A 17,561-nucleotide genomic window follows, 5' to 3' on the forward strand; every position below is an offset into this window, starting at 1 on the left:
GTAGGAGCCTCAAAAAATCAGGAACACTATGACTCAGAAACTCCCCTCCCTACAATTTCCTTCCTAAAAATAGATCACTGATACGTAAGCATATTTATATTATATTAGTTGATTATATTTAGTGTGAAAAAAATTAACCCAAAATTCTATGGTAGAAAATTGCCTAGTTACACTTTTGTAACAGGATTACACATGCACCTCCTGCTACACCATGGGAAAGCCAACATTAGAGCTGATGGCTGATATTTGGAAATTCTGTGAGCCAACTTCTGATATCTTGTAATTGTGCATAGTGGGATTATTTATACCACAGAAACCTGCAAATGCTATAAATCTACAGTGTTTTGTTTTGGTTCTGTGCTTCTGTTTTTTCCATCTAGTTGTTAAGCATTTACCAGCACAGCACTAGTTGTAACTCTGCAATATTTCCTCACTTCAATGCTGTTCAAAGTAGTCATATGCCTTGCTGTGGTCACTGCAATATTAGTGTGTCATGTCCAAGAGCTTTAAATGTGCTGAGTGGTTAGCGTGCCCTCTTGCATTCCTGTCATTTGCCTCGAGAAGAACATGTCCTAGGGAATTACTGATCCACAAAGAAGGAGAAACACGCAACAGACCTGAACTCAAGCTACAACCTGAAGCAGGCTGTCCCAGGTGACTAACAGACCTGTGAGCAAGAAAAAAATAATTGTGTTGTTATAAGCCATTGAGTTTTCCAATTACTATACAGCAAGCAATTTTTAATTTAAAAATCAGATGGGGGTAGGGAAGAGCTGGCGTTGTGGCATGGAGGGTAAAGCTGCTGCCCGGGACACTGACATCCAGTATGGGCTGGTTTGATTCCCAGCTGCTCCACTTATGATCCAGCTTATGTGAATGTGCCTGGGGAAGCAACAGAACATGGCTCAAGTGTTTGGGCCCATGCAGCCACATGGGAGACCCAAAAGAAGGTTCTGGCTCTTGGCTTCGGCCTGGCCCAGTCCTGGCCATTGCGGCCATTTAGGGAGTGAACCAGTGGATGGAAGATCTCTTTCTGTCTCTTCCTTTCTCTCTGTAACTCTTTCAAATAAATAAATAAATCTTTAGGAAAAAAAAAAAAAACTTTTTAAATAAAAATCAGACAGGGGCCAGAGCTGTGGTGCAGGGGGTTAGGCAGCTGCCTGTGACTCCAACAATCCACAGCGGCACAATCTGGGTCCCAGCTGCTCCATTTCTGATCCAGCTCCCTGCTAATGTGCCTAGGAAAGCAGTGGAAGATAACTCAAGCGCTTGAGCCTGTGCACTGACATGGGAGACCCAGATGAAGCTCCTGGCTCCTGGCTTTAGCCTGGCCCAGCCCTAGTCACTGCAGCCATTTGGGAAGTGACCTAGCAGATGGAAGACCTCTTTCTTCCCATCTCTCCCTCTCTCTCTAACTCTAATCTTCAAATAAGCCTATCTTTTAAAAACTTTTTAACTAAAAATAAAAATCAGACAATACAGAAGGGTACACTGAGTAGGTTTTGAATTTTATTATAAATTAAGACTGTTGCTATTTAAGAGATAAAAACTAAATATATAGAACTAAGTATTCTATAAAGCCAGTAAGCAATTTTTGGATTTAAAGTAAATAAATGTGACAGCAAAACAGATTGAGTCCAAAAATAGTCAATCAGGATTTATAAATGTGGCTATGTAAATGGACAACCAATATGATGATGCACATGTCTGCTCTGTTCCTCCCATATTTCCTCAAGAGCTAGGTAGGCAAATGATCACTTACATTAGGATTTCTCAAAGTTCCTCAGGTATTGTTAGGTTGGCAGATACCTGAGCACCACCCCAAAACTAGTGGTTCAAAAACCTCAGGGAGGGGGCCAGCACTATGGCGCAGCAGGTAAAGCCACTGCCTGCAGTGCCGCCATCCCATATGGGTGCTGGTTCGAGTCCCGGCTGCTCCTCTTCCGATCCAGCTCTCTGCTATGGCCTAAGAAAGCAGCAGAAGATGGCCCAAGTCCTTGGGCCCCTGCACCCACGTGGGAGACCTGGAAGAAACTCCTGGCTCCTGGCTTCAGACTGGAGCAGCTCCGGCCAGTTGTGGCCAACTGGGGAGTGAACCAGCGGATGGAAGACCTCTCTCTCTGCCTCTCCCTCTCTACCACTCCTTCTCTCTCTGTGTAACTCTGACTTTCAAGTAAATAAATAAATCTTAAAAAAAAAAAATCTTCAGGGAGCAGAGATTAGAACCTAGCATTGTGACAAGCTCATTAGACTGAGCACACAAACCTGCATGCGGGAAAGCATATGCAGACCAGTTAAAAATAAACTCACCTAAAATTTGAAAAAGTCAGCAGAGCTTTTATCTTGATGGTGAATTCTTCAAGGTCACTAAATTACTGTTTTTGAGCAGTTAAAGCTTAAAACTATGTTAAATAAAATTTCCTTAAAGATAAATAATGAAGTCTTCATTCACAAAAGAATAACAAGTATGAGACTAAGTAAAATTACATTCACCGTTTATTTTATTTTTATTTATTTATTTATTTTGACAGGCAGAGTGGACAGTGAGAGAGAGAGAGAGAGAAAGGTCTTCCTTTTGCCGTTGGTTCACCCTCCAATGGCCGCCGCGGCTGGCGCTCTGCGGCCGGCGCACCGCGCTGATCCGATGGCAGGAGCCAGGTGCTTCTCCTGGTCTCCCATGGGGTGCAGGGCCCAAGCACTTGGGCCATCCCCCACTGCCTTCCCAGGCCACAAAGAGAACTGGTCTGGAAGAGGGGCAACCGGGACAGAATCCGGCGCCCCGACCGGGACTAGAACCCGGTGTGCCGGCGCCGCTAGGTGGAGGATTAGCCTAGTGAGCTGCGGCGCCGGCCCACATTCACCATTTAAATAACCTATTTATTAAACTTTCCCATCAACTGCTTTGTAAATCACAGAATGCTCTCTCTAAACATACAGACTTGCATTCCAGCGCACACCACTGACAGACATTCATTTGAAGGCTTCCATGTACCGGACACACAGATGCCCACAAATTAGCTGGCTGAATGACTAAATATGAATGAATCTATAAGTAATTGCTAACATATTACTACGTGCCAGTTACTGTTTTAACCACTTTATACACATTAGCTCTTTAATTCACATGGAAATCCTGTAAGACAAATACTATTGTCCCCTAGATAATGAGCAAACTGAAGCACGTTAGGGATCAGACTTCCCCAAGCTCACAAGCAAACAGAGCCAGATTCCAAGGCAGGCAAGCTGGCTCCAGAATCTGCAGGCACTAGGCTACACTGTCTTCCTGAATTAACATCAATTATTACTCATCTAACAATCGATTTCCTAAGTGACACTCACATATCTCTTTGAAAGGTGTTTTTACTCAACATTTTAATACTCACTTGTGGCAAAGTAAACACAATTTCAGACTATTCCAATCTGTTTAATATACTGCTTAGAAGAAAAAAATATATATACTGCTTAGTGTTGAATACCTTGTTGTTCATGTCTATTGATTTCCTCAACAGTCTAGTTCAAAGAAACAATTAACCTTCTAAAATTTTTTATTTACTTCATTACTTGAAAGACACAGAGACAGAAACAGAGACAGATCTCCCATTTGCTGACTGACTCCTCAAATCCCTCAGTGGACGGGGTTGGGCCGGGAACACAATCCAGGTCTCCCACATGGATGGTGAACTACTTGAACTATCACCAGCTGCCACCCGGCACATGCATTAGAAGAAGCTGGAAACATGGGCAGAACCAGGACTCAAACCAAGTACTTCAATATGGATGTGGGCATCCAAAGTGGCAGGTTAACCACTGTACCCAGTGATTGCCCAGGAATTATTAATCTTTTATCAAGATATATATGGTCCTATTCTGAAGACCTACAATCTTCTAACTTTGTGTTTTGGTCCAGGTTCTACTACAGTAAGAAAACATAGCAATTTACAAAGAAAAGAAGTTTATTTAGCTCATGATTCTGCAGGTTGGAAGTCCAAGATTAACTGGGCTGCTTCAGAGAGTATCAGGCTGTCTCAAACCATGGTAGAAATACACCAACGGAAGCAAGTACATGAGGAAAAGAAGGACAAAGGAGGCCAGATCAACTTTATAACGCATCACTCTTCAGAATTAACCTACCCCCAAGAGAAAGACATTAATTCCTCTTAACAACCTAGTCATCTCTTAAAGGTCCCACTATCTCTCAACCCTGTTATACTTGGGACCAAATTTCTCCGGAGCACTGTGTCACTGTGGCCCCGGCCCCATAAAATCCAAGCTTCTTACAATGCAAAATATAATCATTCTATACCAATAGTTCCAAAAAGCTTAACTCGTTCCTGCAATCAATTCAAAAATCCAAAAATCTCATCTGTGAAATCAAAATAAGTTATCTTCTTCCAAAATGTAATGGTGGGACACGAACAAGATAGACATTCCCATCCCAAAAGGGAGAGACAGGCAATAAGAAAGGCATAAGCAAGTCCAGAACCCAACAGGGAAGACATTAAATCTCAAGACACCTGGAAGTCTTTTACTCCATGTGCCACTTTCCGAAAACACTGCAGGGGCTGGGGCCCGCACGACATGGGATAAACTCATACCTATGGCTCAGCTGGCCTCAGTCAAGTCAAGGTTTCAGCCCCTTAGTTGCAGCTGCACACTGATACTGACAGGCTGTTATTAGTTCTACATTCTGGGATCTCAAGGGTAGCAGCCCCACTCCCACAGCTCCGCCAGGCATTGCCCTGGTGGGAAATCTCTGCAATGGCTCTGTCCCTGTGGTAGGCCTGCAGAATGAGCACCATATGGACACCACCAAGGCTTAGTGCTTGTGCCTTTACAGTGGTGACCCAAGCCACATCTGGACTGCTTTAGCCACAACTGGAGTGGCTGAGGAGTGCTGTGCCAGGGTACAGGAGCAAGTCTTTCCTGCCCTGGAGACCCTGATACGCTAAGTCTGCGATGTGAGAACAGTCTGAAAGATCTCCGAAATGCCTTCAATGCCTCTGTATTTGTCTTTGTTCTGATGAATAGCACCAGGCTCTCTTCTATCCATGCTAATCTCTTTGGCAAACAGTGGCTTGGCAGCATTCCTGCACACTTTTTCACTCTTTCCATGCCAATTCATGTGAAAATTTCCAAATTTTTATGCTCTACTTCCCTTTCAATTTAAAGTTCTGCCTTTAGGTCACCCCTTTGCACCCATGCAGCAATCTGAAAGCTTCAGTGCTCTGGTGTTTCTTCTGGCAGATAGCCTGGCTGGCCACTCTCAACCTGGGCCTTCTTTACAGCCCTGGGGCATGGAGGCAGGACCTCCACATTCTTTGCTGCTTTATAACAAGAAGGATCTTTGCTCCAGTTCCCAAAGTCCTTTTCCTCACTATCAACCTGGAATCTCATCAGAATGGCCTTCACTTTCCCTATTTCTATCAACATTCCAATGTGACCCTTAAGTAATCTCTAGGGAGTCCAGACTTTCCTAATCTTCTTGTCTTCTAAATTCTCACAGAATCACCCCTTACGGTTCCATTTATGGCATTCTGGGATCTTCTCAGCATTTACTTCAAAATTCTTCCAGCTTTTACTCATTATCCAGGTCAAAAGCCACTTTTGCATTTCCAGGTACTATTATAACACAGCCCATTCCTCAGGACCAACTTCTTAGTCCATTTGTCACAAGGGACAAACCCCTTCACAGGGTTTCCTCTTGTTATATTTCCCTATTCCTTTCCTGAAACTTTTCCACCTTATGCTTTAACAACAAGTCTCATAATATTTTTTAAGTTCCTGTTTTCTTAACTGAGCTGCCTAGGATTTAACTGTGCAGGCACAGAGGGAACAAACTACAAGTCATATAACCAGTGCATGCAGAAGGAAAAGGGTAACCTTCAGAATCAGACAGACTGGCATACAAGCAGAACCTCGAAAACACTGGGGTCCTTTCAGTGGTCCACTGCACAAGGGAACCTGTAGATGGAGCCCATCTTACTATACGTTTATTATAAATGGCCTTATTCCAAGTCCCTCTAGTAGGAATTCCCATTTCCACATACCAGCTTTTCCTAACTAATCCATAAAAATTTTCCCTAGACCCCCAACTGGGGAAGCAGATTTAAGCCCTACCACCTACCTCCTACGCTAGACAGCCAAACAAATAAATAAACAAATAAAGCCAAACAAATAAAGCTTTTCTCTTCTCAAAACATCAGGTTGGTCTTTGAGTGCATCCAGCAGTGATCCTAGCTTGCTTAGTAATACTTTCTGTAACAGAATATCTAAGACTGGGTAATTTATAAAGCAAAGAAGTTTATTTAGTTCACAGTTCTGCAGGCTGTAAGTCCACGATCAGATGGCCACATTTGGCAAGGGTCTCATGCTGTGTCATAACATGGGCAAAAGGCAGAGGACAGGGCAGGCAGAGCAGGCAGACACAGAAAAGAGGGACAAAGGAGACTGGAGCCACTCTGTAGCAACTGCTCTCTCAAGAATTAACCCACTCCAGTGTGAAATGCATTAAGTCCTCTTAATAACCTAGTCACCTCTTCATGGCCCCACCATCTTGTAACACTATTAGACATTATTTTATCATAAAATATGTCTTCTATGAGGAAAAACTTAAAATTTTTATCATACAGTTATAATCACCGTTAACAAACACATTATTATTATATATTCCTCCAGACTTACGTATGATACTCCCTCCCACCCTCTACCACTACCACAAAATTAAATAAATAAAATACACAAATTTGAGATAAACTGAACTGCCTTACTCTGCAAAAAAAAGGGGGGGGGGACAAGAAGAAGAAAGGAAAGAAGGAAATACATCACTACCATAAACACAAAGTTCTTTAAGGTTACCACTCCATACGTAAACCCTGAGAGCATTGTTTTTTTTACAAATAACTATGTTTTGGTTTATAGGAATCATTTTCTTAAAACAAAAATAATGTCATAGGTACTTTATAAAAGTCTACAATCAGCCTCATCTAAATACTTATTTTGAGAGAAAAGGCTTTACATTCAAGAAAAGAGATAAATGATTTTTCTTCTATTTTGCTATATAGCCAGCTTTATTTTTGTATTCACATATTAGGAACTGAACTAATTATAAGTCGTAAGTAAAAAGCACCTAAATGATTATGATATCCCTATCTAGCATAGCAATCAATGGCTACTTCCTAGTTACATCACCTACAGCACCACCCTAGGGTCCCAGCCATTTCCCCATTTTCAGTCCCCCCACCACTGATCCAGACCAAGGCCATACACTTGCAGAACCAAGGCATGATACATAACACAGAATGACTATTACTACCTGGACTCACAAGTTTCCATTACTGGAAAAATAACATAGTAACCCGATAGGTACCTTGCTTTCAGACACAAACAAGTCTAAACCAAAGTCTCCAGGACCTTACTCTCTGAGCTGTCTGCACACGCGTCTTTCCTGTGCAGCTGGCTGCATGCATGTCCTGCACAGCAGCCTAGCCCATGAGGCCTGCCGTTATTGCTAAACACAAGGAAGCCACAATAAGCTTCTTGAGAAAACTCCTCTATAGCACTCTCAAACAACAAAGATTCTGGTGTAACACACAATGGTTAGCACATACTTGAAACACATCATGGTCAAAGTCCACCTCAGCTGTTACCTTGTCTGACTGATCAGAACCAACTGTGGAATTTTTTTAAAAAAGATTGCTCAGCCCACCCTTTCACCAAGTATATCATCATTCACGCACCCACTACCTGGAACACTAACAGAAGACCTATAGTGAAACTGGGTTTTAATAACAATTAGTTGCCCAGGTCCTCACTGCTTAAAGCATAGTCTAAGCCTAAGAAGCATCAACATTACCTAGAAGCTTGTTAGAAATGCAGAATCCCAGACCCTTTCAGTAACTGAATCAGAACCTGTATCTTAGCAACATCCCCAGCTCATGAGTAGGAATGTTAAGAACTGAAACTACTGCCCTGAAATATTTTATGTGTGACCAAATTTCAACAGCATTGCTCAACTTAACGCTCTAGTTCTCAAAATATAAAATCAAGTATATAAATAAAATTCAAACGCACTTTAATTACTGCAAAGGGGCCACAGGGAAAATCAAAAGTAACTGATTTTGAGGGGGCCCCGATTGTGATCCCCAGCGACCACAGGCTCACTTACCCTTGTATTACATATGGAAACTGATGACTCTGGGCTGGGTCGGTTTGTGCTTGTGGAAGGGTTCGCTGCCTCAACCCTTCTGAGGAAGAACCAGCAGCTAAAGACAAGGTTTCTTGACTGGATGACGGAGTTGTCGATCCTGAATGATCTGAACTCTACCGACAAAAATGTCATTATTTTCTCAGAGATCTAACATATCACAATTACAAGATTATAGACATACTACCAGAAATTTATTTATGAAATTTCTCTACAGAATAACTCAACTTTAGAAATTTATGAATTTGAATTTGTGTCCAGAATAACAGATATTTTAGGTTTCATAGCTAAAGAATTCAGAAAGTCAAAACTATTTAAACAATAATATTCCATTTCTTGAGTAGGAAAGGCTGAATAGTAGAGTAATAATATACAACAGTAGCAAAATAAATTATGAGGATTAAATTAATGTATGCAAAGCTCCTTTAACAGTCTTTAACAGGTAAAGTGCTCAATAAATGGCACTGATTACTAAATCATTTAGACATTACTTTGTGGCAGGTACTGTACAACACGCTACTGGTAACACACTGGTTTAAAATAATGGGGAACAGGCCAGGAATCAACAGATCTGGAACCTGGTTTTATCTCTGACATTAACATGGAGTATAACTTCAAAGGTTCACTTAACCTCTCAGACTCTCTGCTTCCTAACAGAAAATGAGATTGATCTGGATTTTCAAGATTTCTTTCCACTCTAAAATCCTATTGGTTTATAGATACCACCAACACATACTGCTTTCCAACAAAATGATCAAGATACTAATCAGAATTTTCAAATTCTCATGCTCAAATGCTATCAGTAACTCAGATTTAATAACCTTAAATGTAGGTACCTGGAGACCATTCTGATTTGTCAAATGTTTATGTAAATTTAAAACACAATTAGATGCTATATAAATTACATTTACCTAACAAAATCTAGGGATGGGTATGATATTACATCCAAGTGTGTTCAAATTGTGTTTTACTGGGCTGGTGCTGTGGCATAACAGATAAAGGCACCACCTGCAGTGCTGGCATCCCATATGGGCACCACTTTGAGTCTCAGCTGCTCTACTTCCAATCTAGCTCTCGGCTATGGTCTGAGAAAGCAGTAGAAGATGGCCCAAGTCCTTGGGTCCCTGCACCCACGTGGGAGACCCTGAAAAAGCTCCTGGCTCCTGGCTTCAGATTGTTGCAGCTCCAGCCGCTGTGGCCATTTGGGGAGTGAACCAGTGGATGGAAGACCTCTCTCTCTCTCTCTCTCTCTCTCTCTCTCTCTCTCTCTCTCTTTGCCTCTCTCTGCCTCTCTGTAATTCTGTCTTTCAAATAAATAATAAATAAATCTTTAAAAAAATAATTGGGATCAAAGTTTAAAAAAATTGTATTTTTACCTGTACCATCTTCCTATTGACAAGATGCCTTTTGGCATGTCTACCTTCCCAAGTTCTGCCATCTGAAAAGTCCCAAGCATACCAGTCTTTCGCAAAACCAATGAGAGCTTCCTTTAAGATGCTACTTCACACAAAACAGACACCAAATATCTTACTAAAGAGTATGATTCTTAGGGCCATAAACTCTGAAAGGCTTCTGTTTCAGCAGGACGTCCCATTAAATAGGTCATCATAATGTGTGTTCATTAACACAATTAATAGAAGAAAAGCCTAGCCATCTGGCAGCATAGCCCAATTTCTCTAGAACTAATAGTTTCTGACCTTGTTAGCTAATTCTTTCATGATTATATTTTTAAAGACATTTTCAAATCCCTCTGAAATTTTTGAGTCATGAAAAATTAAGGGAAATTCTATTTAACTTTCTTTTAACACTTTTTAGATTTTCCTAACACACTCTAAAAAATATACATAGTAATGACAGAAAAATCATGGCTGAGGAACCACTGGACCAGTCAAGTGAGTTTGCGAATTCTTTCCCCACAAAAACTGTAGCAACACAAAGGTGTTCAAAGCCTACCTACAAAACTCTGTGTCGATGCCAGTTTGTCCATTATCATGCCAAGGTAAGAAATACATAAAGACCCTTGAGTGATTTGGCAAAGAATACTTCAGTTTAATGTATGTTAAATTCCCAGGGCACATACTAGAAAATACTTACCATTGAACCATACTAAATACAGTAACTATAGGATCCAGTTTCTTAAAGAAGCAGTTAAGTAGCGTCTATCAGCAAATCTTTCAACTAGCTATCACCCTGTCACTCATCCCTTTACTGATGTGTAGGCTGGCTTCCTCAAGAAGGAACGTTTCCTGCATGTCCAAGAACTTTAACACTAGCTTCCACATATCTCAACCCTCCCACCCCCAAAGAAGTCAAAAAGATTTAATGGGAAATCAAAAGTCATTTATCATAAAAAGATGGAGGAGATAGTCCTTAAAATGTGTAGAGAATATCTAAGTTGAAATGTTCAACTGTTACAAAAAATTGCCAAAACAATTTTAGGCAAATAGAAAAATAAGATAAATTCCCATATCTGAGAGATGAATACATTTAGTAATTATTCCCCATGTACCTGGAATACATGCCTAAATCCAATCATTTAAAAATTAAAAGCTGGGTCCAGCATTGTGGTACAGCAGATTAAGCTTGCCACCTGCAACACCAGTATCCCTTATGGGTACCAGTTTGAGTTTCAGATACTCCACCTCCAATCCAGGTCCCTGCTAATGTGTCTGAGTAAGCAGCAGAAGATGGCCCAAATAATTGGACCTCTGCACCCACATGGGAGATCCAGGTAGAATTCCAAGCTCCTGGCTTCAGCCTGGACCAACCTCAGCTATTGAGGTCATTTGGGAAGTGAACCAGCAGATGGAATATTTCCGTCTCTCTCTCTCTGTGTAACTCTTTCAAACAAGTAAATAAATCTATTTTTTTTTTAATGAGAGGTAAAAAAATCTATTTTGTTTCTTTGAAAAGCAGAGTTATGGGGCTGGTGCTGTGGCACAGAGGGTTAATCTGGCCTGTTGTGCCAGCATCCCATATGGATACCAGTTCAAGTCCCAGCTGCTCCACTTCCAATCTGGCTCCCTACTGATGCAACTGGGAAAGCAGTGGAAGACGGCCCGAGTGCATGGGACCCTGTACCCACGTGGGAGACCAGAAAGAAGCTCCTGGCTCCTGGCTGCGGTCCGGCATTGCGGCTGTTCAAGAAGTGAACCAGCAGATGGAAGATCTCTCTTTCTCTTTCTCTCTCTGTATCTCTGCCTTTCAAATAAATAAATAAATCTAAAAAAGGAAGGAAGGGAGGGAAAAAATAAAGAGTTACAAAGAGAGGGAAAGAGAGAAAGAGAGAATTTCCATCTGCTGATTCACTCCCCTGATTCACCACAAGACCAGGGCTAAGCAAGGCCAAAGTCAGAAACTTCAATCGGGTCTCCCATGTGGGTGACAGGGGCTCAAGTGCTTAAGTCATCTTTTGCTGCTTTCCAGGCCATTAGCAGGGAACTGGATCAGAAGTGGAGCAGCTGGGACACAAACCAGCACCCATAAGGGAGGCCAGTGTTGCAGGCAGCAGCTTCACCCCTATGCCACAATGTTGGCATAAAATAAATCTTCAAAAATAAAAATAAAATCCTTGACCCTCACAAATTGTATACAACCATTAAATTATCACACTGAACATCATAAGTATATATAATTAAAATGATAATAAAAGGGAGAAAAAATACAAAATCCTTGACTAAGTTATCTACTTCAAGGAATTTTAGGATACTTAGAATTTAAACAACTTAGTCCATTTTGAAGAAAATACAGTATATTTAATATAGCAAATAGTTCTGAAACATCAGTGGCCTCAGAGTTTATATTATATTTCCATGAACTTAAAGGCCTCATGGAAAATGAAATTAAAAGATAAAGTTTTATTAGTGCACAAAATTTTGAAAGCCACACACACTGTTTTCATAATGCTCACTGTTCATGAGCTTTTTGAAGACCTTTTATATGCATGAATTTCAAAAAATTTTGCACCAAAACTTATCTTTTAATTCCACTTTTCCATGAAATTTTTGAAGTCCCCTCTTGAATCACATTTAGAATTCACACATTTAAAATTCAGTGTTCTAGCTACTAAGCTCCTGAATACTTTATCTATCACTGACCTATCATACAGCAAACTATAAGTCACAGCAAACAGCCTGAAAGGGATAACACCTTGTATTTTGAGCTCTAAAAACAAAATGTTAAATGCCTAACTCTAGTTGTTTAAAACACAATCTCAAAACTCACAAGCTCCAATTGTTATGTTTTTCATTTAGGTTTTGGAGGCAAAAAAGGATAATCAGAAATCTTCAACGTTTACTCCTCCCAACACAACTCACAGAACTGCTGCTGGATGCCAATGCTTCACGACTTTCTCTATTGTTGCTGGATTTTGGAGAACTGGGAGGAGTCCGAGAAGCACATACTAGATGAACCATATGATACTCATCTTGCTAAAATTAAAGAAGATTACATTTAAAGGGTAGTATTGGAAAACACACAGTTCAAAGTCAGTAGTTAAACTTAAATACTCAAGTTCCTTTTTAGCCTACCTATTTTATTAGTAACAAAGTGTTAGTATCTGAAGTTAACTTTGCAGTAATATTTGAGGCACTTTTGAATTCACTGTTTTTCCCATTGGAAAATGATCAGAACTCTAAGGGTCACCCTGAAGCTTTCACTCACAAACTTTGAGTAGTAAAACTATTTCCGTTACTGGAGAATTGTCAACTATAAAGGAAATTCAAATAACTCTATCACAAACTCATTTGCCTTAATTTTAATAAGGTGATTCACAAGGGGATTTTTTCTATAAATTTTAAGTCAAAAACTGATTTATCTCTAACATTTACACCTGGATAATAAAGCATATATTTGAACGACATTTTGTAAACATTCCATGTTTCCACAAATCTACAATTGTAACAAAAAGAAAAATTCTAAATAATGATGAGGGTTGGCATTTTAGCTTAGTGAGATCATAAGCATATTTATACTTAGACAAACAACTAGTAAATAAGAAAGAGAAAGGAAATGGAAAATAAAGAACAGAGAACGAAGTCAGCAATTCTGAAAGATAAAAAAGGAAAAACAGAATGAAAAGAAAGGGGGACAGGATAAAAAAGGAAGATATATGGTGGTAAAGAAAGGGGCATAATGCTACTAGAAACTGAAGATTTATCACCTGCCTACTGTAAACCTAGAATTCTGAGAGGAATCAAAGGAAGGGAAGAAACCCTTTCCTAGAGGTTCACGATATTGTTAAGAGATCAGACTACTGCTTTAGAGCACAGTTAAAGAAATGTATAGAACAGTCTTGTGTATACAACAGAAGCAATAGCTTTAGAAGTTTAGAGGAAAAAAAAAGTTAATGGAGGTTAGAATGCTAAGAAAGGCTTTTCAGAGGCAGTGTCACATGAGATACGCTTACTTAGCCGAACATACACTGAAGGCACACCTGATTTATACTGTCCCCTGAGAAATCTAGTTTCCAAAGGTCATTTTAATCACAACTCACAGTATTAATTCAATTTTGGGGAATATTTCAGTAAAACATTTTATAACTAAACAGTACAGCTAATGACAGCATTTAACTGAAAAAAGCAAAGGGGTAGGCCGGCGCCGCGGCTCACTAGGCTAATCCTCCGCCTAGCGGCGCCGGCACACCGGGTTCTAGTCCCGGTCGGGGCGCCGGATTCTGTCCCGGTTGCCCCCCTTCCAGGCCAGCTCTCTGCTGTGGCCCGCGAGTGCAGTGGAGGATGGCCCAGGTGCTTGGGCCCTGCACCCCATGGGAGACCAGGAAAAGCACCTGGCTCCTGGCTCCTGCCATCGGATCAGCGCGGTGCGCCGGCCGCAGCGCGCCGGCCGCGGCGGCCATTGGAGGGTGAACCAATGGCAAAGGAAGACCTTTCTCTCTGTCTCTCTCTCACTGTCCACTCTACCTGTCAAAAAAAATTTAAAAAAAAAAAAAAAAGAACCTAGGAAAAAGCAAAGGGGTATATCAACTTCAACAACAAAAAAATAAAATCAGAGATCTATTCAAAATGTTATTCAAAATGTAAATACACCACCCAAATGTTCTACCTAAGGAGTACAGCACTTATTTCACTACAGAAGTTTTTATTTTAGTCATCTGATCTGAAACCATTTCTACCCACAAAAATCTTTATAAAAGTACTTGTGCAGATTCAAGCAACCCTAGGTTAAAATAACAAATATATCTGTATTTCAAAGATTAGCAGAAAAATTGGTAACAGAAAAAAAAATAAGAACACAGCGGTTTTGGGGCTATTCTGTATGATATCATAATGGTGAAGAGATGCCATTATATATTTGTCCAAACCCATACATATACAACACCAAGAGAGACCTCAACGTTAGCTGAGGATTTGAGTGATAATGATGTATCAGTTCAGGGTCTCTGACTGCAACAAGTGCTGTGCCTGATGCTGATAACGGAGCATGTATTGAGGCAAGGAACCTATGAAGGTACTTCAAAAAGTTCATGGAAAATTGAATTAAAAGAAGTTAATCTGGGTACAAAAAACTTTTGAAATCCATAAATATGTGATGTCCTCATGAAAATGCTTATTATGAAAAAACTATCAGGGCTGGTGCTGTGGTGTAGCAGGTAAGGCCACCGTCTGCAGTGCCAGCATCCCATATGGGTACCCGTTCGAGACCCGCTGCTCTACTTCCGACCCAGCTCTCTAATATGGCCTGGGGAAGCAGTGAAAGATGGCCCAAGTCCTTGGGCTCCTGCACCCGCATGGGAGACCTGGAAGAAGCTCCTGGCTCCTGGCTTCAGATCAGCACGACTCCGACCGCTGTGGCCATTTGGGGAGTGAACTATCGATGGAAGACATCTCTCTCTCTCCCTCGCTCTCGCTCTCTTTCTCTGCCTTCCCCCTCTCTCTCTGTGTAACTCTGACTTTCAAGTAAAATAAATAATATATTAAAAAAAGAAAAAAAACTATCCATGGATTTCAGAAATGTTTTAAACCAAAATAAACTTATTTTTTAATTTCATTTTCCATGAATGTATTCCTCTCATATATAAGAAATCTCTGTACCTTCGGTTCAATTTTTCTAAGGACCTAAAAGAGCACTGAAAAAATAGAAAAATTGATGCAAATTTTTGAGGGGGTAAGTATAAACTCACTTCAGCTATCTGAAACATAATGTAAATGAAATGAAAACAAGAAGTCACACTGGCAAAGCTAAAATGTCAACTATCTAAACAAAAGAAATATTTTGGGATAATTTTTTTTTAAGTTTCCTTCAAGGGGTCATAAACATACATGAATGGACAGAGATCTTCCAAGTCAAATCAGGAATACCCAGAACAATCTTAAGAATTAAGTCAAAGATCTAAGGCAAAACAGAAAAGCTATTCAATTCACAAACAAAAAGCAGCATTTCAAAAAGCTCTAAAAGTATAAATTCTATAAATGAATATTAGCTAAAAGCCACCATTAAAATAATTAGCAGGCCAGCTGATTGTCAAAAAAAAAGAAAAACTACATTGAAATGTATTTTAGCTCTGAGCAACAGCATTCAAAATTTGCTAACTGGTAGACCAGTTGGACTGCATTCTACTTCCTGTCCTGAATTTAAATTTCCAGTCCAAGTAAATTATATTAAAACATTATATAGTTTGGATAAAGGAATTTGGAGTAAAGACTGTTATCAGTGAAAATCCTTCAGCACCACAGAACACTCTACTTCTGCACTAACAGGCCAATGGTGTTTTCTTACAAATACCTGACCACAAATATATAATCCTACTCCAGACTTAGCTGTCAGACGGATATACAAAAACTGTTACCTAAACTAATCAGAATCTACATTCCTTTACTGTTATGCTACCATATGTGTTGGGTTTTAAGTATTTAAAAAACTAAACCAGCTGGATAAAACTTCGGAACATATCTCCTCTCATACTCTGAATGCATCTGGTATCAAAGAGCGGTAGAAAAGCTTACTTTTCTGAGAATGTCTTTCAGCTGCAGATGATCGGGAAGCAGTCTGCCCGAATACACCAATCTCTGATCCTTCGTTAACTAAGAAATGGGACAAAGAAAAGAATTCAACTTTTCTAATTATACAAATTGAAGGTTGGGAATAACATGCCCAAACACGGGTAAAGTAAAACTCCCTTTAGGCATACACAGAAAACTAACACAATTTAAGAATTTTTGTTTTTCTAAATTCCATCTAAGACATGTAAGAGCTCAGCAAATGGCAGACTAGTATATCTATAATAAAATACACACAATTACTACATTAAAAACTTGAGGAGAAAAAAATTAATTGGAAGTTTATCTTGTCACCCATAATGCAATGTAAAACTACAGAAATTAGAAAGTAGCTGGTCTTCTATTAAATCAAAGATAGAATAAAATTTCAAGATCACTAGTTATTTTGCATTATTTTGTCAGTATTTTTAACCTAACATGTATAATGTATACATACATTCTTCTTTGCTAACATCTTACAGAACAATTTATTAGTTTTAATTCAAGAACCATTTAGATTTAATTACAATTTCAGAAGGTAACTACTAATTTTTATTACTCCTGCCATTCTCATGAACACCTCTGCACATTTTTCAAAGACAAAAGAATAAAGAAAAACCAATGCAAGTGCATGTAAAGTTAAGTGCCATCTCAATATGCAACCCAGAATACAAAATATATCCTGGTTATCTCTGTCATGTTTTGTATTTATAATAAGTCTACTAAGTATTCACAATGCTAGCATTATTTAAAATTAAAGCATATTTGTATAGTACTCATAAAGCCTATTTAATAACTAAGAAGCAGGCAAATGGTCCTTGAATTACATCAAAATCGTTAAATATTAACTAAATCAGTAATTGTTTAAATGTGAGAAATTGAAGTCACAACTATAATAATTTTAAGCAAGCTATATATTCAACATGGCTACTACAATAGTGTCTTATGTAAAAAAAAACAAGATTGGGTTATGTCTCTTAACCATTTTACTTTTCCCTGTGCTTTTTATTTGTTGAAAAACTCCTAGGGCCGGCGCCGCGGCTCACTAGGCTAATCCTCCGCCTAGCGGCGCCGGCACACCGGGTTCTAGTCCCGGTCGGGGCGCCGGATTCTGTCCCGGTTGCCCCTCTTCCAGGCCAGCTCTCTGCTGTGGCCCGTGAGTGCAGTGGAGGATGGCCCAGGTGCTTGGGCCCTGCACCCCATGGGAGACCAGGAAAAGCACCTGGCTCCTGGCTCCTGCCATCGGATCAGCGCGGTGCGCCGGTCGCAGCGCGCTGGCCGCGGCAGCCATTGGAGGGTGAACCAACGGCAAAGGAAGACCTTTCTCTCTGTCTCTCTCTCTCACTGTCCACTCTGCCTGTCAA

At 40.0% G+C, this 17,561-nt stretch overlaps 1 protein-coding gene across 6 annotated transcripts in view; it reads right to left on the minus strand.

The window, feature by feature from the left end:
- Window positions 1-17,561, minus strand: part of HERPUD2 (HERPUD family member 2) — an 81,822-nt gene that overhangs the window by 12,543 nt on the left and 51,718 nt on the right. For 4 of the 6 annotated variants that reach the window (XM_008261633.5, XM_008261634.5, XM_017344424.4 and 1 more), the window contains 3 exons: window positions 16,165-16,242; window positions 12,520-12,633; window positions 8,165-8,319 (listed from right to left, as the gene is read on the minus strand). The exons of 1 other annotated variant lie outside the window; for it this stretch is intronic. In XM_008261633.5, coding sequence (XP_008259855.3) covers window positions 8,165-8,319; window positions 12,520-12,618 — 254 coding nt within the window. In that variant the 5' untranslated portion in view covers window positions 12,619-12,633; window positions 16,165-16,242. The remainder of the gene's footprint in view (window positions 1-8,164; window positions 8,320-12,519; window positions 12,634-16,164; window positions 16,243-17,561) is intronic. One more of the 6 variants, XM_017344425.4, reaches the window with a different exon arrangement.

Source organism: Oryctolagus cuniculus, chromosome 16 (assembly GCF_051225735.1).
Source record: "Oryctolagus cuniculus isolate XC-2025 breed Fujian yellow rabbit chromosome 16, ASM5122573v1, whole genome shotgun sequence".
Classification (NCBI taxonomy): Eukaryota; Metazoa; Chordata; class Mammalia; order Lagomorpha; family Leporidae; genus Oryctolagus; species Oryctolagus cuniculus.